This window comes from Oryza sativa, chromosome 12, assembly GCF_034140825.1.
Source record: "Oryza sativa Japonica Group chromosome 12, ASM3414082v1".
NCBI classification, from domain to species: Eukaryota; Viridiplantae; Streptophyta; class Magnoliopsida; order Poales; family Poaceae; genus Oryza; species Oryza sativa.
In genome coordinates, this window is record NC_089046.1 from 1,898,078 (window position 1) to 1,920,831 (window position 22,754).

Here is a 22,754-nt window from a genome sequence, read left to right on the forward strand (position 1 = left end):
ATTTTTAGCTGTTGGTGTTTTTACAATGTCTTTATGCAGTGCAGCTTTTGGTAACTGTAGTAGGCTTTGGACGATAGGAAAGCGGGGTGCAAGATCATGTGAAGGAATGGGGATCGAGTGGCGTTCGACAAGGCGAATCTAAGTGTGCATGCAATTGAATGTCACAGGGTTTGCACATGCATTTCTCCTGTGTGACGACATTTTCTCTGGGATACATATAAAAATTCGCCACAGTATATATCCTGGAGGATTGGACGGCCCAGATCGATCCTTTTGCATGGATGAAGTAATATCTACTGGTAAGGTCGTTTTTCTCTGTCTCTTTAAGAATGGCTTTTTGATGGTATGCATGCTCTCGATCCTGTACTGATCTTGTACAATTAGTACCGGCAGTACGTGATTTTTGTCTAACATGAGGCGACAAATTACAAACCTCCTGTTAGAACACCATATGAACTTTTGCATATCTCTATGATCGACAGACTCTGTTAGTCAAAGCAAGTGTATATATGTGTGTGTTTTCCATTTTTATTAAAACTAGTATGGTGGTCCGCGCAAATTGCATGCGCGGCTAGTACCGTTATATTTTTTTTCACATAGCAGCATATATATTTTCACATAATATAATTAAAATATATTAAAATAACAACATAATTTTAAATTTTGTACTAACTTAACCGCACCAACCAATGTAATATTCATATTGTATTGTATATACGTGATAGTTATTAACTATTTTTAAATTTTAAATTTTTGTTATTTCTAAATTAGATTTCTATATGGACTCTAGAATCCTCTTCTAATATTTATTTCTTTTCTAATTTCAATGTCTGTTATTTATAAATGTTATTCCCATATGGGCTCTAAACCTTTCTTTCAATAAGTATTTCTTATTTTTAATTCTGAATTTCAATTATTTTTAAACTTTATTCCTATATGAACTCAGACTCCTCTTCCAATATTTTTTTTTTAATTCAGAATTTCTATTATTTGTAAATTGTATTTCTATAATGACTCTAAAATATTCTTTCAATATTTTTTAATTCCGAATATTAGTTATTTTTAAATTTTATTTCTTTATGGACTCTAACTTTGGTTCCAAATTTTAATTAGTTCTACATTGTATATATGTATGGAGTCTAGTCTTCTCTTTGAATATTTCTTTTTTTAATTAGAGATTTCAGATATTTTTAAATTATATTTTTATATTGACTCTTTTTTAAGTAAATTCTATACAACTATGGTCTCAATATTAGATTTTCTAAAAAAAATTGTAATTTCAGATTAGTCTAAATTGTATTTATACATAGTTTCTTCTTGCAATAGTTAGTTATATTTTGAATTTCAGGTATTTTAAATAGTTTTGTTTTTTTTTTACTTTTGGACTCTAAACGATACGAATGCATTGTGACCAGAGTCTGTATTTTTACTTGTATAGTTGTATTTCCATTTCCACAATACTCCAGTTTGTTTCTGATTGATGTTTGACACTTTGACAGTTTCCATGAATCCGTGTCCGATTGCTTTACTATTTCTTTTCATATTTTCATCCGATTAACACATATCCTTCTCCGCTTGTCTTTTTTATTTTTCTTATTTTCTTCTATTAACGTGGTAATTTCTAGACCTTGAGAGCGAACGTTTTCTTATTTTCTTCGATTAACGTGGTAATTTCTAAACCTTGAGAGCGAACGTGATAGCTCTTTTTTCTATTATTTTATTAAGTTAATAGATGTATAAAGACGATATCCTAGCTCCTGCTAATTCATTGTGTCATTATTAATATTATTTCTTAATTATATTAACCTTTAGAGTAGTCCTCAAAAAAGATAATTTGACGACCGTGGCCTAATATATATACTCCTATATATCCATGTAGGGACCGGTCACTGATTAGTGCATGGGCCCATTGTTTGATGAGACTCTAGGGTTAGCTAAATGTATACCTTCATTTACTAGTATCTGTCGACGGGGGATACCCGTAGACCGGATATAGAGGGTACTGGGGTACGCTGGTACGAGGATCTACGTAATACGACATCAAGCAGACAGAAAACAAATATTATACTAGTTCAGGCCCCTTGATAGGTAATAGCCCTAATCCAGTTGATATGGGATTATATGATGGAAACCACAGATTACAAAGGGAATAGCGGAACTCGATGATACCGACGAGATTGTAATCGGACAAGTTCGATTAGATCTACCGGCGACTTGGCTCCTGTAGGCTTCAACTCCGTAGGCTGTGGTGGATGTGTTGGCTATGAGATTCGATGCCTTAGGTCCTCCCGGGGGGTCCATTTTATATCGTAGGTCAACTGGTCTCCAAGTAGGACTCGGAGACATCGGACCCGGCACGATACAATGACGACCCAGTTTTGTCCGAGTAAGACTCCTTCCATCTATGAATTTCGTAATGAATTTCCTTAACGTATGCCGAAAACGTCCGTATACGCGCAGGTATACCATATCGATATGTGACGTATATCGAAGGGTAGAGGGTATACCTTACCCATAACCCTGACAGTATCCAATATATATATATATATATATATATATATATATATATATATATATATATATATATATATATATATATATATATATATATATATATATATATATATATATATATATATATATATATATATATATATATATATATATATATATATATATATATATATATATATATATATATATATATATATATATATTATTAATAATAAAATTAGTACCATCTTAATTAATTTTCTATAATTAGGCGTAGCAAGGATATTATTTACATTACTAGTTTTATTTATTTCTCTCTTTACAGATCATCCGTAGTAAACCAAAAATGTATCGATACATTCATTACATTTGTATATATGCATGTGGTGGTATACATTTCAGATGGCTTTTCTCATCTGAAGAAATGAATATAAAAAAAAGGTACATTAAGTGAACTAATTCTATTAGGGAACTCACTCTATTTATGCGACCCAAGTTAGCCACCAATTATTAAAGGAATATATTATTTTGAACTTAGCATGTTTTTATAATTCAATTTACAGCACGGCACATATTTTCTCAAACCGAATTAGGTTCCTACTGCTGATTCATAAAGCGTGCATTTTTTATTTAATTTTAGTAATTAAGTACGACATATATATCCTCAAAGAATAATTTGTGCAACACATTGGGAGAACATTGTATAATCATCTTTTCTCTTATAATTAAGGATGCACATTCCAAAAGGTAAAAATTGAGGCGTAAGGAAGTTATTTTTTAGACAGATAGAAATTTGGCCTATCTATCCACAAGCGAATATAAATAGCCAAAGGTTATAAAAATACTTATATTTTAGGTCTCATAATTGAGAAACAAGAAAATAAAACAAAAATACTAGAAGACTAAGCTTCAGTTTTCTTCTCCCTAACAAGCCTGCCACACCAAAAACCACACTGAGTCGATCTTATGTGCAGTCTGAACTCTTACACCCCTTATTTGTTTTATATCCACCTTTGATCAGCTCCTTTGCACCATATCCCTATCACTGGATGGATCCAATCGATCCAAATTTAGTGACTCCCAGCATCTAGTGCCTTCGAAGAGAAGAACCCCTCCAACGTAACCCACATTTGCCGCTACACAAACATATACAAGCACGTACACCCCAGACTGAACATCATTTAGGTCCTAGATCCAGCGTCGCACCCCCTATCAATCCATCGCCAACAATGCCAGCTAGCCTTCCTTTGTCATGTTGATGCTGCTCCTTGCTATACCCGCCTAGCAAACAAAAAGTAAATTGGATATGGTAATTAGGTGGAATCAATTCACCTCAATCACCACCGACACCGCTAACAACCCACCGTCTTCCCTACAATCTAACCATTGTACGTTGACAAGAAAAATAGGATATTTCATCTTATTGTGATCTAGACGCATATAGCGAATGAAATATTAAAACGATAGGGCCTGGTGTTTCACTTGGTTCATTTTGGTACACCAACGTTATTCCTAAATTTATTTCTCTTTCTTTTTTTCAAAACAAAAAAGTCAAAATAATTGCGTACAATCAAAATATTCCTTAACTCATCTATTTTGGCCCCTCCTATTGATAGCGTAAAAAATAATAAAACTATACACAACAACAGTAATCGTCAAATTATTTAAGTAATACTATAGCTTCCACTATCGGAAATTATAAAATTCACAACTTTATTTGAATTTTCATGAATAGTGTAAAGGCACATTCCTATTTTCATTTTGTTGTTGCAACTTTTCGGTCTCAATCGTGTCGTATTTGAATGCTCGCTGCCTAATTCTGCTGAGATGACATGTACCCTGTACACAGTAAGTACTACTCATACAATTATGTCATCAAACAGTACATGTGTACCAATCACATGCACAAACCTAGCTTTTATCTGTAATTTTCTTCACAAAAATATTCCTTCTCTAGTTTTTATTCTCATATATAAAAACTTAACTTGAAAAAAATCAACCTTCTCTGGCCTTCTCTTCATTTATGCATTGAGACTTTTAGAGGATCATGTATGTATATCTTTCCATGATCGGATACGATAGATGGGATATCAATCCATCTGAAAAGCAGAAATTTCATGAATTATTTATTGTTTGAACTTTTATTGATCTAAAAACTACTTAAAAAATAAACCATCTAGGCTATTATGTAAATAAACTTTTTGACCACGCCATTTGATGTAGTGGTATGGTAGGCCTTGTTTAGTTCCCACACAAAAATTTTACACCCTGTCATATCGAACATTTGAACACATGCATGAAGGATTAAATATAGGCTAAAAAATAACTAATTGCATAAATTGCGACTAATTTACGAGACAAATCTTTTAAGCCTAATTGCTCCATGATTTGACAATGTGGTGCTACTGTAAACATTTGCTAATGACGGATTAATTAGGCTTAATAAATTCGTCTCGCGGTTTACTGACGGATTCTGTAATTATTTTTTTATTAGTGCCCAAACACCCTATGCGACACCCTATATAATACCCGATGTGACACGTCAAAACTTTATACCACTGGATCTAAACACCCCCATACTCTACCACACCATAACACCATGAACAATGGAGTGGCTAGTATAGAGTAACACGCCTTGATTTTTTTTATCAGCATGATAGTGTTGTTCTGTCACACTAATTAAAATAATATGGCAGAAAAGTTCAAATTCGGGGAGTTTGTCCTTGAAATTTTTTTAGAAAAAATAAAAAAAAATCTAGTACAGGGATTTATTCTACTGCAAGTCTACATCCCAATGTTAGTTGTACTCAATATATAAATAAAGATAAACTACACTTTATATGCATGCAGTATCGTACTGCACACAATTCACTTTGTTCATTGCTCATGTCAGTGCGATACACTATCTCTTTTTTTTTAATGTACGATGTTGTTAACTTTTTATCAAAGTTTGGCTATTCGTTTTATTCAAAATTTTTATAAAAAAATATATTTAAATCATGCTTAAAGAATATTTTATGATAAATCAAGTCACAATAAAATAAATAAATTACATATTTTTTAATAAGATAAATGTTTAAATGTATCTTAAAAAGCGAACGGTGTTATACATTAAAAAAAATGAGAGGGAGTATATATACGTGCATGTCGATTGAGCATATGGATGAATATATATATCCAGCTACCCCTTGCCTTTTTCTCTCCAATTATATCGATCCCTTCAATTGTTCCTGCAGATATGTGTGCATGAGGACAACTGCGCAGTAGATTCCTTGGAGAGAGCTCGGCATGCATGCATGATATCTTCTTTAATTTTTACTCCATCCTCGAGGATGTAAGGGATTTTGATATTTTATTTGTATTGTTTGATCATTCGTCTTATTAAAAAAATTGAAATTATTATTATTATTTTGACTTACTTTATTATCAAAGTATTTTAAGCACATTTTTTTATTTTTTATATTTGTACTAATTTTTTAAATAAGATGATTGGTCAAACCGTGTAAATAAAATGTCAAACTCACTTATATTAGATAGCAGAGGGAGTATCTGTGACTCAAGACCAGTAAAACTGCGCGCGCGGTTAATTAATTACTGTCCATCCATATGCATATGACCAGCAGCAGTATACGGAGTAGATCATAGACATGACATGCATTACAGCTACTGCTATAGTAGGTAACAGTTAACAATGGCTATTGGCTACGTATACGTACGTACCGGCTGGTACGTACTTCTCGCTCGTCTTCGCTGTATAGAATACTGTAGAGGAGAGGCCCACGGTACCATGCTCTCATCAGTCACTGCAACTGTTAAAAACATCTCGCAATAAAAGCGTGGTCTCCCATGGTGGGTTCCTCCCCAACTGTTCCTGGCTTGGATTTCCACTGTTTGCCTGCCCCTGTCCTCTTATGCATGCTCCCCTCTATCATATTGCCAATATTAATTGATTATTAATCTCTCTTTCCTTCATCGCATACACACACAAACGCCAATGACACCATGGATGAGAGCTAGCTGAGCTTAGCTGTTCGCTCTCATGGCCGGCCCTACAGCGCCCTCATTTCATGCTGTATATACAGTTCTTGATTTGTCAAATTGATTAGCTACTGTGGCCATGATCCATGAATCTTAATTATGTCGTGACAAATCCAATTATCTCCATCGATATCGATCCTTTCTTTGTCGTACTCTCTCTCGCTCGCTTCACCTGTTTTCTGCTAGTTTTGGTACCACTGCCTGGATCTATTGATCGTCTATCAACTGCTGCAATACGGCGATCGAGTTCATGTTTTGTTCATCGATTAGCAAGAGCTGGGGATTTAATTAGCGTCAGATCGAGCCCCGATAATTCCTTTTGTTTCCAGCTAATTGTCCGTGCACGCAAACATGTGGCACTGTTCTTCTTCCTCTTCTTTCTTTTGGTTCCTGTTTGCTCATAGTAGCAGTACATGCTGTTTCCATGCTGAGAATCTTTACAGTGATATCCAACGTCCCATCAATTGAATGGTGTTACCTAAGCTTAGCTCCATCCGGCCTGTCTGACGATGATGAGCTCCATATTTTATCTTGGAGAACGAATGAGATAGAGATGGCGATGAATAGTGCCTCTAAATGCTGATCCATCTCTTTTATTACTCATGTTCAGAGAGTTTGGGAAACAGGGAGGCATGGCATGAATAGATGCCTTTTTTTTTGTTCAAGCAGGAAAAGGAATAATATAGCTCAACACTATGTGCCATGCTGGAATAGTGCTAGCTCTATCTCCAGCTGATCATTTGGTAGTATTCCCTCCGTCCTAGAATATAGAGAGTTTTAGAGTTGAACACGGTTATTAAGAAAATACGTAGAATTAAATAGGAAGGGGTTGTGATTAGCTGAAAAGTGGATGTAGGTGGGAAAAGTGAATGGTGAATAGTTGTGATTGGTTGAGAAAAAAATGTTGGTGGATAAGTTGTTATATTTTGAGATAAATTTTAAGTGCTAAAAGTTGTTATATTTTAATATGGAGGGAGTAGTACTGTTTTAAAGCTTTTGACCTGACCTGACTGTGCCTGATGGTGGCGCCTAGCTATTAGAGAAGATCGAGAGAACAGGAAAGGGAAAAGAACAATAAACATGCGTGCGTGCATATCGCCAAGTGTGTATACACATTTCCATGCCAATGGGAGAACATACACAAAGAAGGACCACACCAAACACGCTGCAGTGCGTCATATCATATCACTGCGATCTATCGAATTCTTCGTTTGGCATCATGCACATTCTCTGCTAGAATATACTACTACTCCCTCCGTCCTCAAATATAAGGGATTTTGAACGGATGCGACACTTTCGTACTACGAATCTAGATAGGGAGTATATCCAAATTCGTAGTACTATAAAGTGTTTCATCCATCTAAAATCCCTTATATTTAGAGACGGGGGAGTACTACATGCCTGCTCGATGGATCTAGCACAAAAAAAATGAGCTAAGTTGAGGGTAAGATGTACTTGTGAGTTACTATTTATGTGAGCTGGTAGTATATATATTATTAATCATGTTTGCACTAATTAAAGATTAGTGATGTAGTATTAATTTAGCCCATACTAACTAAAAATTGGAGGTTTTAGACCCTACTATTAATTTAACGTATGCAAACTTTATAAAACAGAACTTTCATGCATGTCTCATCAGAAATACTCCCTCTGTTGAAAAATACAAGGCGTATTTCATTTCTTTATAACAAGCACTAGTACAAAAATGTTCAATCCCTGCCAACATATTACTGTCGGTTCATTGTCAATCATATTACTGATGGTGACGGTGAAATCAGCCACCTCTAATTATAAATTTTGCAAATCAAGCCTTAAACTTCTTAATATAAAAAATCAAATCTAAATAGATAGCCACATATAAAATTAAAACAAGATCAATATATTTTTCATAACAAAGCACGCTTCATGAAAATTATATTTTACCGTAGCAAAATATGGGTATTCAGCTATTGATAAAGAAACAGAGGGTGTACTATATTTCATACTTCCCTTGACCTAATGTATAGTTTTGCCATTTCACATGAAAAGAAAATCCCCAAGTACTCAACTCAAGCAGTAATTAAACAGTAGCACTCCAGTGTTTATATAGGTCAATTAAAGGGATAAAGTATTGTTTTAGGATCCAGAGCTAGGGTACGGTGTCGCATGGAAACCCACTCTTCGTTCACTTGACTGACGAGAAAACGCACGCGTTGATGTGGCCGGGCTACTGAAAAGCTGCTAAACTCGCATTGCTGCAAGATTAACGAACCAATAATATGCTGCAGCGGGCGCAGATAGCTGCAGGCTGGCCCTGCTGATGGCACGGCAGAGGCCGCCCAGGACAGGAGTCTGGACTCAGGAGGAGGAGGTGTCACGTCAAGACAGGAGGCCCATGACTTTTTCTCTCCACTTGATTGCTTTGCGTTTGCAGCTAGCTGCCTCCTTTCCTTTTTGTGTCGCACCTCTCACATTTGCACCGGTGCGTGGTCAGAGTCCCTCGATCGTCTGCACTGATGATCGATGTACTCCTACTACCTTTTCTTCTAGGCTTTCTACAGCAAACAAGCTGCAAACAAGGCTTTGGGATGTTGACTGTTCAGCTAGCTGAGCATGAGCCGCGTAGCTAACCCCCGGCATGCATAACACAAATAGCCTTTGGTGCTGGTTTTCAGCGACTGGGTTTATAGCCTGAAACTCCGTGTCTCCCTCGCACGAAACGTGTTGCTTTGTTTCTTTCTCACTCGAAAGAAGCACCCGGTCGAGCCCACAACCACTCTGCCTAAGTATTGGGCTTTGCAGGTAGCCAGATCGAACGGACGGCCTGGTTCCAGCCTTCGCAGCGCACGCGCTCCAGTGGTGCGAGGCCCAGAAGAGGGGAAAGCTAACGGCCGCTGCAACCGCGGGCTCCAGCCCAGCCCACACGCAGAAAACCGCAGGCCCCGTATGCGGATCGAGTGCCCCCGTCCTTGCTGGATCAGCCCGTGTCCGCTACCCACCAACCTGGATGAATCTCGCGCGAACACCAGGATTTCTTGGAAAAAGTGCACCGAAGGTCCCTCAACTTGTCATCGGGATAGCAAAACGCCCTCGAACCGCAAAACCAGATATCTTAACTATACAAAACCGGTCACCCGAGGTCATTCGGTGGTTTTGACCCCGGTTTTGGTCTATGTGGCGGCTGAGGCAGAGTGGGACCCACGTGGGCCCCACATGTCATACTGTCCACGTCATCTCTCTTTCCCCTTTCTTTTTTTTCTCTTTTTTTTTTACTTCTCTTTGCAGCGATTCCCAACTCCATTGCTGCGCTCCCTTAGATCCAGCGCCTGCCACTGTCCAAGCCTACGCGGGATGCCGCCGCAGCCGCAGCCGAGGACAGCGACGTCGGCGAACGCCCGGGGGGGGGGGGGGGGGGGAGGTGACCCCAAACCTGACGATGGACGCTAAGGGCACGCGGCTGCTCAACCTCACCGTGCTGCAGCGCCTCGACTCCGCCGTCGAGGACATCCTCATCACCGCCGCCCAGATCACCCTCTAACATCGACCTCAACCAGTGGGTGAGCGACCCCCCCTCCCTCCCTCCTCGCGGATCCTATCCGGTTGGTTGCTTGGTTGCCTGGTTGGTGATCCTGTGAGCTCATTCATGCGAGATTGCGACGCGCGCGATCGTCAATCATGCAGACGATCGATCACATGCGTGATCGCTGGACATCTGACCGTTCACCGTCGTCGTCGTCGTCTGGATCTGCCACATGACATGCGTGCGCCACGCACGACAACCCATTCCTTCCTCTCGCTGTCCTGCCGTGCCCTGCCTGCATCCTCCCAGCCTAGCTCCCTTATCCAACAAGCGTAATCGAGCGACCGATCGATCGATCCATGCATGTCTCTGCATCCGGGTACAAATAAGCTGAGGCCTTCTCGCGAGAAATCAAAACCGTATCACCTCACACTCACAGCAGTTTGGCTAACCATGGCGAGAGCGGCGGCGGCCTTCGTCTTCGTCTCACTCACCCTCCTCTGCAACGCCAGCAGCCAAGGTGATTAAAATTGCTAATTAGTACTACTACTACCTGGTACTTGCTAGTTGCTAGTACATTGTCATTTCAGTGCTAAACGAATTGTGGCGTGTGGCGTGCAGGCGAAGGGGCGGCGGCGGCGGCGGCGTGCAGGGCGGCGGATTTGGTGGTGAGGCAGAGGGCGACGGGGCGGGTGGTGGAGGGGAAGCCGGAGTACGCGGTGGAGGTGGCGAACCGTTGCCGGTGGGTGACGCTGCGGCTGCACCCGGTGGGCCCACCGCTGCTCGTCCCGCACCATGCCAGGCAGGACACGGTGGTCGCCGGCTACGACGTCCCTGCCGACGCGCGCGTGCTAGTGCACGTGCGGGCCATCGCGCCCGACCCGGCGTCGTGGCCCGACCGCACCGATGCGTTCCTGCCGGAGCGCTTCCTCCCCGGTGCCGGCGGCTGCGATGGCGGAGTGGACGTGCACGGGCAGCACTTCGAGCTGCTGCCGTTCGGGTCAGGGCGGCGGATTAGTCCGGCGACCAACCTGGCGAAGAAGATGGTGGCGCTGGGCGTGGCAAGCTTGCTGCAGGGGTTCGCGTGGCGGCTGCCGGACAGAGGACGTGAGCATGGAGGAGCTGGTCAGGCTGTCCACACGCCGGAAGGTGCCGCTCGTCACCGTCGCCGAGCCCAGGCTGCCGCCACATCTCTACGCCGCCGCCGCCGCATGAACGTTGGTGAGCGAACTACCTTGCTGCGAATAAGTAAGAAAAAAGAAGAGAAAAAAGAGAGGGGAAAGAGAGTGTTGACGTGGCACGCTGACATGTATGGCCCACGAGGGTTTCACGCTGACTCAGCCGCCACGTAGACCAAAACCGGGGACAAAACCACCGAAGGACCTCGGGTGACCGGTTTTGTATACTTAAAGGACCCTACGTATCTGGTTTTGTGGTTCGAGAACGTTTTGGTATCCCGATGACAAGTTGAGGGACCTTTGGTGCACTTTTTCCGGATTTCTTGTGGTTTAGACCGCTTTTCGGGGACAGAATAGAATAGCGTGCGCGCCGCAACCAGATTGTCTCGGCTCGGCGGCGCTGGTCACCCGCCGTTTCAAATCCCAACTGCCAGACAGAGTCATACACGTACGGAACACGGACCTTTGAGATGTGTACTTAGAGCAGGTACAATAGTAGGCTATAAGCTAGCTATAAATATATTTTAAAGAGATAAAAGAAGAGAGAGAATAGCATCGGGCTATAGATCTGTAGCCAGCTGCAGCACGGACTCCAATACGTAATGTGTGTATGACAAATGAGATCAGGTATTAATAGTATAGTAAGCACTATTGTATGAATTGGCTATTAGGGCAGCCACAATGGTTATCTATAGGCTCTCTACAAGAGATCTATATCAGCATATTTTTCTACTTGGAAGAGATTAAATGAAAAGAGAGAGCAAAGCTATCTACTAACCTGGAGATAGTCTATAGAGAAAAACGAGGCAATGGATTAGAGAGCTATAGATACCCATGTAGACATACCATTGAAGTGGTTTACTATTAATCTAATATATTACTGAAATACACATGTTTTATAGATAGCACCTTACTTTACTATTGCGGGTGCTCTTACATTGACTATATATGATTTGGAGTTAATAGTGGGTTATACTATTAAACTTGCTCGGAGGATGTCTCTCTCTTCAGACAACATGGTATATGATTTGGTGGAATATCATGTCAAGGAGCAAATGCGACAAGGCAATCAACCATATCTCTACTCTACATAAACAAATCCGGAGCCGTTCACGCGTTGCAATTTCATTAATCGCAGTTACAATTTCATTAATCGCAGTTATTCACATAGGTTCTGGACTTCTGGTTCCGATGAAAGCCAGGCTCGTGGTGCTCGCGGCCGCCGTGGCGGCGGCGGCGTTGTTGGTGTCCCTGGACCCCCGGAGCGACGACGTGCCAGTGCTGGAGATATGGGAGCGCGACGTCGAGCTTATCACCGTGGACGCCGGCGGCGCGGTCGGGCCGGAGAGCGTGGCGTTCGACGGCGACGGCGACGGCCCGTACACGGGCGTGTCGGACGGGAGGGTGCTCAAGTGGCTTCCCCTGGAGCGCCGCTGGGTCGAACACTCGTCCGCCGTCATCGAGCCACATATGTAAGCTTTAATCTATATATATCTGTCTCTTGTTGAATGAATGTTTGTTGATCCAGCGATTCATCCCATAGTACTGTTCTCTCGATCTGCATGCATTTACTTGCGTGTGATGCTACTCAGATCTAAGTACAGTTGCAACTCCTCTCAGCAATGATAATTCTTGGCATAATGGCATGTGTACTTAAGTCTATTATTCCCCTGTCCTACAGAAAGTAAATCAATTTATGTAGCAGAGCTGCCGCATCATTGATTTGCAATGGCTTTCGGCACACTTCCATTGCATATGATTCATCTTCGATAAGATTGCACGATGCTGGTAGCTGAAATCTCATAGTAATAATCAAATTCACTGAAAACAATAGCACGATGCTCAACCCGCATCCACCCAAATACTACACTATCCATCTTCTCTGTCTTCATGGACGGTCACCGGCCGTCGCCTGTAGCTTTCTTTCCTTTTCCAACACACCTATGGCAGCTTGATTAGCTAACCAACCAAGCGCAAAGTATCTTGATACCTCATACATGTACTGCATCTCTAACGACATGTTATCTTCATGGGCACATGGTAGTCTTACATTTGCTTTTCCAATCTACTGAAAACTCACTTATGGCCTCATCGACCTTATGCTGTTTACTGTTAATGGATATATTCGGGAGCTCTTTTAGGACCATGCCAACATATTGGGGGAGTTCTGAAATCTGAACTAGGTAGGGTAAGTTCAAATAAGTTATGTTGAGATTGGTTCCTTTTTATGCATTTTTTTAGTTTCTTCTGAAAAAAAAATGTTGTTTTAGGTCAACAATGGATCATGGGATGGTTATGGGGCACCGAACTTAAAATACACTTTAAAATGTCGATCTTCTTTTTTTCAAAGTTCAGAGATAGATGTCCACTTTTCATACACTATCTGTTCTCTTAAAAGAACGTCTTATTCAATCGACGTACATTACAAAGTAGTACTAGTAGTCAGCACTATTTAACACTGGATAGAGAAGCATCTTTCATGAATAGTTGATGTACCTAAGATTAGCCTGCTGCTCTTCATGTAAAATTGCAGAGAATGAGTAATAAGAAACTCTAAAAAATGTGAAACATATTTCAGGTAGTAGTTGCGAGTTGCAACCGTGAGACAGGAACACGCCTGTCAGCATGGACACAGTGGCAACTATTGGACCGTACACTGGTCTTGGATCTTTCTTTCTCTTTCACCATTAAAATTTTAATGGTTGTAGATATGGAGATGGCAATGCATTAACTATCCTACCATGATCAATAAATCAACACTTAGGAAGTTAGATCGGTCTGCAGGTAGCATAAAACCAACCCATACTCTGCCTAGTTGAGGAACACTTCCATTTGTGGGTAGCTCACCAAAAGCCTAGCTTACTTAGCTACGATGAGCACCACGGCCAAGTTCTTGGCGCTCGCCGTCTTCGCGGCGGCGGCGATCCTGTCGCTGGACTCGCGGAGCGACGTGAGGCAGCTGGAGATAAGGGACGGCGACGTCGAGCTGATCCCTCTGCTCGACGGCGCCGCGGGGCCGGAGAGCATAGTGTTCGGCGACGCCGGCGAGGGGCCGTACACGAGCGTGTCTGACGGGAGGGTCCTCAAGTGGCTGCCGCCGCCGGAGCGCCGGTGGGTGGAGCACTCCTGCTCCGTGCCGGAGCTGTAAGTCTTTTTTCACTTTGGGAAACTATTCAGTATTCACCCGTGTTGCTAGCTGCCTAGTATAGTTCTCTGTTGTTCTCATGATTTGGTTAGTAGTAGTTGGTTGGTTAGTTTACGATCCAGGTCCAGGGACCGGACAAATACAGTTGCACTGTCCAAATCCCCAATTAATTGATGATTAATTGTGAGCTTAATATGGCCTGTGAGGCTGTGAGTTACATCTGTACATATGGAAAACGACTGAAAAGTTCTTGGTATAATTCAACTTCAGAGTTCAGATCATCAACAATGTTATTGTTCAGTTCATTTCATTTTCACTACTCCTTTTGACTATCATTTATGCTATGGTCCAAATAATATTTATAGTATGGCAGATTCCGTCCTGAATTGTTGGAACGGCATTTATCGATTGATTGGTCGTTGACCTGAACTGCTGCAGGTTGGATAGCTGCAGAGGATCCAAGGACACGAAACGGGAGCAGGAGTGTGGGCGTCCACTGGGCCTCAAGTTCAATAGCAAGACTGGTGAGCTGTACGTCGCAGATGCGTACCTTGGGCTGAGAGTGGTCAGCCCGGGTGAGAACGTGTCTAGGCCGCTTGTTCCTAAGTGGACAGAAAGCCCATTCAGCTTCTCCAATGGCGTTGAGATTGACCATGAAACTGGAGTAATCTACTTCACCGAGACCAGTACAAGGTTTCAGAGAAGGTATGGACCAATAAAATAAATAAATTTATTATTGTCACTCATCAGTTTGTTATTTTTTTAATGAACAATTCATGTAATATATATATAATTTTTCATTCAAATTATTTATAGGGAGTTTCTAAACATAGTTATAACGGGTGACAACACTGGAAGATTATTGAAATATGATCCAAAGGAAAACAAGGTTGAAGTCTTAGTTGATGGCCTATGTTTTCCTAATGGTTTGGCTATGAGCAACGATGGTTCTTATTTGCTACTTGCGGAAACCACAACGGGTAAGATCCTAAGATATTGGATTAAAACACCAAAAGCATCAACTATTGAAGAAGTTGTGCAACTACATGGGTTTCCAGACAACATCAAGATGAGTCCTAGAGGAGGGTTTTGGGTTGGTCTTCATGCCAAGAGAGGGAAGATCGCTGAGTGGTCAATTTCTTACCCTTGGCTAAGGAAAGTAATCTTGAAGCTACCAGCTCAACGCATTCAACGCATCACATCGTTCTTGACAGGATTTGGTCGTCAGGTGATAGCTTTGAGGTTGAGTGAGGATGGGAAGACCATAGAAGCAATGAGTGTTCATGGTGATGTTAGGAAGTTGTTCAAGTCTATTAGCGAAGTTGAAGAAAAGGATGGGAACCTCTGGATAGGATCTGTTTTGTCACCTTTTCTTGGGCTTTATCGTATATAGTTTAATACATAGAGAGAGAATGCATAAGTTACAAAGGTAGTGAAGATATTAGTATACAAGCGTGGTGTTATGATATGAAGCATATGTAACAAAATAATAGATCTAGCATTTAGTGAGTGTTCAAAATAATGGTTGCCAATTTTTATTGAAAAGCTAATGTCTATCATCACTACCAGCAACGAGACTTAAGATTACAATGATATGAATAAAAAACCACCTGAACAACTATATTTCTAATTAGAAAGCTATGTATTGTGCAATAATGTTAGGTTGTTTATGAGTTTTTTTTTCACCTATTCGATAAGATATTTAGTCTGGTTTGTATCGTAAAGTTTTGATTGTTTTTTTCTTTAACTAATCAAAATATGAATTATGACGTGGATTGTATTGTTTTCCTTTTGAATTTTTTATGCTACTTAAACTTAGCATAAGCACAATTTCCATTGCGTGTAATTATTTTGTGAAGAACTCGAGCCTGACTGATTTTAAGAAAAAAATTTACCTTTGGCCCTCAAGTCTTAAAACCGTCGAACAAAAGATAAAGCCAAAATCAGATTAAATGGCCATATTTGAGCGATCAAAAGTGGATTTGTTTATTTGTATTGTATAAGATCACAATGTGAACCAAAAGAAACACAGCAAAAGCCTCACACTACTGTGCTGTGAACAACATCCTTTCTCCCAAATTCTGCCTTTGATATGCGTATGTGACAAACAACCTTACCTTGGCAAGCTAGGCTACTCCTGTCATCCATCTTCAGACTTCAGAGCTTCAAAAAGAAGTTGGTTGGTTTGGTTGTTTTACACAAGCTTGCCAATTGCTCATGTCATGTGGTCACTCCCCAAGTCACCAGCATCACCACTCTCGCATGCTCCATTTCTCCCCCGAGCCTTGTGTGCAAGTCCGACTTGTCTTCTTCGCCGCAAAAACCACGCCGCCATCACAGCATTCGTGCATCCCACGAAACCCCCGTTGTCATGTCCAGATAAGAGCTCCACCTCTGACTCACACACACATCACCGAGAAGCAGAGCAAGTGCATCTCCCTCTCCCACCATTTGATTCGATTCCCCTAAACCCCCGAGTCGTCGACGCCACAAACCCCGGCGACCACCATGGCCTCCTCCCTCCTCTCCTCCCCAAAACCCTCCTCCTTCTCCTCCGCAAACCCCACCTCCACTCCACGCCCACGCGCCCAAACTCTCTCCCCCTTCCGCGCCGCCGCCCCACGCTTCTCCCATGGCCTCGCCACCGCCGCCGCCGCCGCAAACCCTAGCGCCTCCCGCCGCTGCTACCACCGCGCCTTCGCCCGCCCCGTCCGGGCGTCCATGGCGCAGCCGCGGCGCCCGGAGTACGTCCCCAACCGCATCGACGACCCCAACTACGTCCGCATCTTCGACACCACCCTCCGCGACGGGGAGCAGTCCCCCGGGGCCACCATGACCAGCGCCGAGAAGCTCGTCGTCGCGCGCCAGCTCGCCCGCCTCGGCGTCGACATCATCGAGGCCGGGTTCCCGGCCTCCTCCCCCGACGACCTCGACGCCGTGCGCTCCATCGCCATCGAGGTCGGGAACACGCCCGTCGGGGAGGACGGCCACGTGCCGGTCATCTGTGGCCTCTCGAGATGCAATAAGCGAGACATTGATGCTGCCTGGGAGGCCGTGCGGCACGCGCGGCGGCCGCGCATCCACACCTTCATTGCCACCAGCGAGATCCATATGCAGCACAAGCTAAGGAAGACGCCCGAGCAGGTGGTGGCCATTGCCAAGGAAATGGTGGCCTACGCCCGCAGCCTAGGCTGCCCTGATGTCGAGTTCAGCCCTGAAGACGCTGGCAGGTATCACTTCTAATTGTAAATTTGTTCAACCTTTAGGTCCAATTTTTAAAATTGTAAGCCTTAAAATGACCAAAAGTTTGATACCTGGAGTAGTAATTACAATGTTGGTTGGAACCGGCATCTGACCTATTGGTTGGAGTAATAATCTAGATGTCTGAAAGTATTGTGAATGAAAGAGGTCCATCCAACTATTGGGAAGCTAGGTTGATTGAGGCAAAGCGATATATGCTTAGTATATCAAGTACTTAAATTTACTTTGGTCTGGAGATTAAGTACTATGCATCATGTATACCCTACTTTGAACACATTCATCATTGACTCAGCGATGCTGGCATGTATCACTTCTAACTGCATATTTGTTTGATTTTTAGGCCAATATTTTTAAACTGTAAGCCTTAAAATGACCAAAAGTTTCATATCTGGAGTAGTAATTACAATGTGGTTTGGAACTGGCATCTGACTTATTAGCTAATAATCTAGATGTTGGAAAGTACAATGAATGAAAGAGGTCTATCCAACTTTTAATTGCAAATTTGTAATCATTAGGTTACTTTTAAAATAGTCAGCGTTGAAATGTCCAACAATTTCAGTAATTATAATATGGGTTGGAATTGACACCATACCTAGTAATCTATATGCCTAAGTACTGTGCATGTAAGAGGTCCATCCAACTTTAGTGAAGTGGGGTTGATTTTGAAGCGATGCGGTGTATGCTTAGTTGCTTACTATCAAGTACTGAATTTACTTTGGTCTGGAAAGGGAAGTATTATGTATATTGTATCTTGAATACCTTCATCCTTGTACTGCTGGTAGATGTCTACAATATGTAAGGAGTTCTAGTAGTAAATCAAAGAGAATGCTAGTTGCCAGCTACTAAAATTTTGTGGTTGTGTTCCATCTTTAAATCTACACACGAAGCTTATTGTTGCATATCATTTACTGTACATTCTTTGCTTTCAAACATGTTGGCGCAAAAGGAATGCCTAAACATTAGCTCATGCCAAGCTATTATCTACTCCCTCCATTTTTTAATAGATGACGCCGTTGACTTTTTCTCACATGTTTGACCATTCGTCTTATTCAAAAATTTTATGCAAATGTATAAGATATTAATCACACTTAAAGTACTATGAGTGATAAAACAACTCATAACAAAATAAATTATAATTACGTAAATTTTTTGAATAAGACGAATGGTCAAACATGTGAGAAAAAGTCAACGGCGTCATCTATTAAAAAACGGAGGTAGTATGTTTTATTAGTCACAATCAATTAGCCTCCTTTTTTATGCGCAAAAGGCTGTGGCATGATATGATTCACTCTGTCTTGTAGGTCAAACAGAGAGTTTCTATATCATATACTAGAGGAAGTCATAAAAGCTGGAGCAACAACACTCAATATCCCAGACACTGTTGGATACACTCTTCCTTATGAATTTGGGAAACTAATTGCTGATATAAAAGCAAACACTCCAGGAATTGAAAATGCCATTATTTCTACTCATTGCCAGAATGACCTTGGTCTAGCAACCGCAAATACATTAGCGGTACTACCTTTTCCTTATCTCTTTGATCCATTATCATTGGTTTAATCATGTCACTAATGTGACTTAACCTTTAGGGCGCTCATGCAGGAGCACGGCAATTAGAGGTGACTATCAATGGTATTGGTGAAAGGGCTGGAAATGCTTCTTTGGAAGAGGTGAACTCATATACTATGTTTATGTTGTTTGTTGGTATTTTGCACATGTTCATCTAATGGTTTGCAGAAGAATGAATGCAAGTAATATTGATTTCCTATATATGCAACTTTTTTTTTAAAAAAAATATATTTTTCAGGTTGTGATGGCAATTAAATGTCGTCGAGAACTCTTAGGAGGTCTGTATACTGGAATCAATACCCAACATATCACTATGTCAAGCAAAATGGTACAATTATGTTTGTTTTCTTTCTTCTTTTGTTTTTTTTTTATCTTTTGTCTTTTTCAGGTGACTGGAAATTTCATGCACTTTTGCAAATACTCTGCTTATTCTAGGTACAAGAGCACAGTGGACTTCATGTACAACCACATAAAGCTATTGTCGGTGCCAATGCCTTTGCACATGAAAGTGGAATTCATCAGGTAACTAAATTTGCATTCTTGCCGTAATATTGCCATCAAATTTCTTGACTGGGTTCTCTTTAGTGTTGTTTTGGTGGTACCTCAATTTCACATCTATCTATATTTCTTGACTTTTAGTGTTGCCTGGGTTCTTGTTTCTGTTTGCCATTTATCTATATTTTATAACTCTAAAAGTGTTTCTTGCCATCAATTTACATTTTAGGACTAAGGAATTGATTATCATTACTTTTTATTTCCTATCTAAATTTTGGAAGTTTCAGAAATCTTTCTAGTTGTCAGTTTGCATATGTGCACTAGGAAAAAGTTTTGCTCACATTTTTATAGTATCACATACTGAGGGAAGTCAAATTATTTTTATGGATGCCTTTTTTTTTCTCAGCTCCGATGAAATCATTTTCTCATATATGATAGATCAATCACGGTTTTATATGAACCTTGCCTTGCATATTCTCATATTAATTGTGTTGGTTCTAAGTGAAGTGATCTTGATATTCACTTTTGTTATTCTGTTTTCAGGATGGGATGCTTAAGTACAAAGGAACTTATGAAATAATTTCTCCTGATGATATTGGTCTAACACGTGCAAATGAGTTTGGTATTGTTCTTGGGAAGCTCAGGTACCATCCATACATATGTTCCCCCATAATTTGATTTCTTGCAAGTTGCAACATTCTCCCTGAGATGTTACTCGAGGAGATAGTTTATCTACTTTATGCACTTTCAGCTAATTTGGTGCAAAGTACACTTTCCAACTATCAAACACTTAAAATGTTGAATGACCATATCATATGGATACTCCATGTAAGGTCTAAATTCCGAGATATGTATGCAGATCATGTCACAGTACAATTTTTACTTGAGAAATTGTGTGATGTCATCCTTTGCTTAAAGTTAGTGAATTTGCTGTTGTTTTTTTTTTAATTTTTTAGGTTAAACATTGCTCACTTGACATTGAGGAAAGCTCTACCTGGCCTGGTCATTTTATTTAGAATTATCTAGTTATCATATGTTGTTCTGTACTTCTCTAGAATAAATGAGGTTGCCATATTTTTTTTTTCATCTTTACTCTTGTATATTAGGTGAGGTTGATGCAGCAATCCTGCTCAAATACTTACGATAGGCTTGCAATTATGACTTAAATCTGATTTGAGATTATCAACTCCAAGTTCATAATTATGCTTTCATGTCTTCCTTTTTTTTTCAGTGGAAGGCATGCTGTGAGATCTAAACTAGTGGAGGTATTGGAATTGTCTTTATTTTTCTAGTTAGAATTAAATGCCTTCTTTTCAGTTATCGTTGCTGAACAATACTTTGTCATCCAATATGTAGCTTGGATATGAAATCACTGACAAGGAATTTGAGGATTTCTTTAAACGCTACAAAGAGGTTGCAGAGAAGAAAAAGGTGCCAGTTTTCCTGAGTGCTCTGTTGCTCGAGTGACATGTTCAACCTTTTTTTTTTGTCTGTAGAGCAGAAAGCATTTTGATAACTTCTAGCTTATGTGCTTTAAATCATTGTAGCGTGTAACTGATGAAGACATTGAGGCGCTGTTGTCTGATGAGATATTTCAGCCCAAGGTTTTTTGGTCCCTTGCTGATGTACAGGTATAATTTTGCCACAATTTACTACTTTTTGGCTAATGGAGAAGTTGATATTTTAAAATTGATATGAAGCCTTTTTGCAGGCAACTTGTGGAACACTTGGTCTGTCTACAGCAACTGTCAAACTGATAGGTCCGGATGGAGATGAGAAGATTGCATGTGCAGTTGGAACAGGTCCAGTTGATGCAGCTTACAAGGCTGTTGATGATATAATACAGGTGACAGTTGCAATATTTTTTATTGTTCTTGCACTAGTATACCAGTTTATGGGATGGAATATGGATGTGTTTATTCAATATGTAAGAATGAAACATCCTGCATCTGGTAACATAACTTGCAGTATGTTGCCTCTATGATAAATATACAAGAATCACAAGAATAGGAGATTCAGTACTTAACAAGGATTAGCATGCGATGTGTTATGACTTATGAGCATGCTTTCAACAAAATGAGTGCACTATTTTGATGTTAACAGAGAAATTACCTACATCTACTGGCATGATTTGTAAACTATCTGCATTCATTTCAGTAAAACTGGAGAAATTATGAAACATCTAAGAATCATTTGCAATTCACAGATCCCAACTGTTCTTCGAGAATATAGCATGACATCGGTCACAGAAGGCATTGATGCAATTGCAACTACTAGAGTGGTTGTCACTGGAGATGTCAGCGACTCTAAACATGCTTTGACTGGTCACTCCTTCAACCGGGCATTCAGGTAAGTCCTTTATACTACTTTTTTTTTTCACTGGGCACCTTCCTTCTGTGTTGTTTCCAACATCTATTATTGTTATTATCAATTAAATTTTTCTCATCAACTAATAATTTCTTTGCCTATTGACCTCAGTGGGAGTGGTGCCGCACTGGATATTGTTGTTTCCAGTGTGCGAGCTTACCTGAGTGCCCTGAACAAGATGTCCAGTTTTGTTGGGGCTATCAAGGCTAGTAGTGAAGTATCTGAAAGCCAAAGAGTTCAAACCACAGAATGAGTCTTGACGCTCCTTGGTTTTCATATCGGATGGTTCTATGTTTCACATTCCCAGCAAGGAGTATGTGCTTGTTGAAACATGGTTTTTCCGTTTAGTGCATCTGGAGGATGTTCTGGGTTTCTTTGGTGGAGCCTGACTTAAGGTTGAACATCCAGGAAGTTTTGGGGTATGTAGTGTATAATTCATATTTGAAAATTGTATTTCCAATAAGACAATAATAAATAATTGTTTGACATATGAGTATTGCAAAACTATTACTGTAAGAAATTAATCGTGAGACCAACCTACGGTTGTACAGTATCGAGAACTTCTGAATTGAGGGTCAGCATTTCGAGTTGAACTAAAAGAGTGATCAGCAGCAGGGACGCAGCGCCAAGTGGCCAGAATAGAAGCCAGAAGGAACGAATCCGAGGGGGAATCCCAACCGGAAGGTGCAAACGGGGGCTTCTGATGGGC

At 40.8% G+C, this 22,754-nt stretch overlaps 2 protein-coding genes across 5 annotated transcripts; both read left to right on the top strand.

Moving 5' to 3' along the window:
• The first annotated feature begins 9,815 nt into the window (after nucleotides 1-9,815).
• LOC4351459 (protein STRICTOSIDINE SYNTHASE-LIKE 10) lies at nucleotides 9,816-15,921 on the top strand. 4 transcript variants are annotated; one of them, XM_015764132.3, is made up of 6 exons: nucleotides 9,816-10,550; nucleotides 10,652-11,251; nucleotides 12,175-12,273; nucleotides 12,368-12,680; nucleotides 14,792-15,058; nucleotides 15,170-15,921. In XM_015764132.3, exons 1-6 carry the CDS (start codon nucleotides 10,394-10,396, stop codon nucleotides 15,744-15,746), a joined length of 2,013 nt encoding a protein of 670 aa, XP_015619618.1. In that variant the 5' UTR covers nucleotides 9,816-10,393; the 3' UTR covers nucleotides 15,747-15,921. The 4 variants fall into 4 exon arrangements, with proteins under 4 accessions (XP_015619618.1, XP_025877837.1, XP_025877838.1 ...); XM_026022052.2 differs by having other exon boundaries at nucleotides 12,220-12,273; XM_026022053.2 differs by lacking the exon at nucleotides 12,175-12,273.
• Nucleotides 15,922-16,765: 844 nt separating this feature from the next.
• LOC4351460 (2-isopropylmalate synthase A) lies at nucleotides 16,766-22,533 on the top strand. The gene is made up of 12 exons (XM_015764134.3): nucleotides 16,766-17,583; nucleotides 18,916-19,129; nucleotides 19,204-19,284; nucleotides 19,422-19,511; nucleotides 19,619-19,705; nucleotides 20,222-20,322; nucleotides 20,910-20,943; nucleotides 21,035-21,109; nucleotides 21,226-21,309; nucleotides 21,390-21,524; nucleotides 21,885-22,027; nucleotides 22,157-22,533. The coding sequence occupies exons 1-12, from the start codon at nucleotides 16,862-16,864 to the stop codon at nucleotides 22,296-22,298; spliced, it is 1,908 nt and encodes a 635-aa protein (XP_015619620.1). The 5' UTR covers nucleotides 16,766-16,861; the 3' UTR covers nucleotides 22,299-22,533.
• Nucleotides 22,534-22,754: the final 221 nt, after the last annotated feature.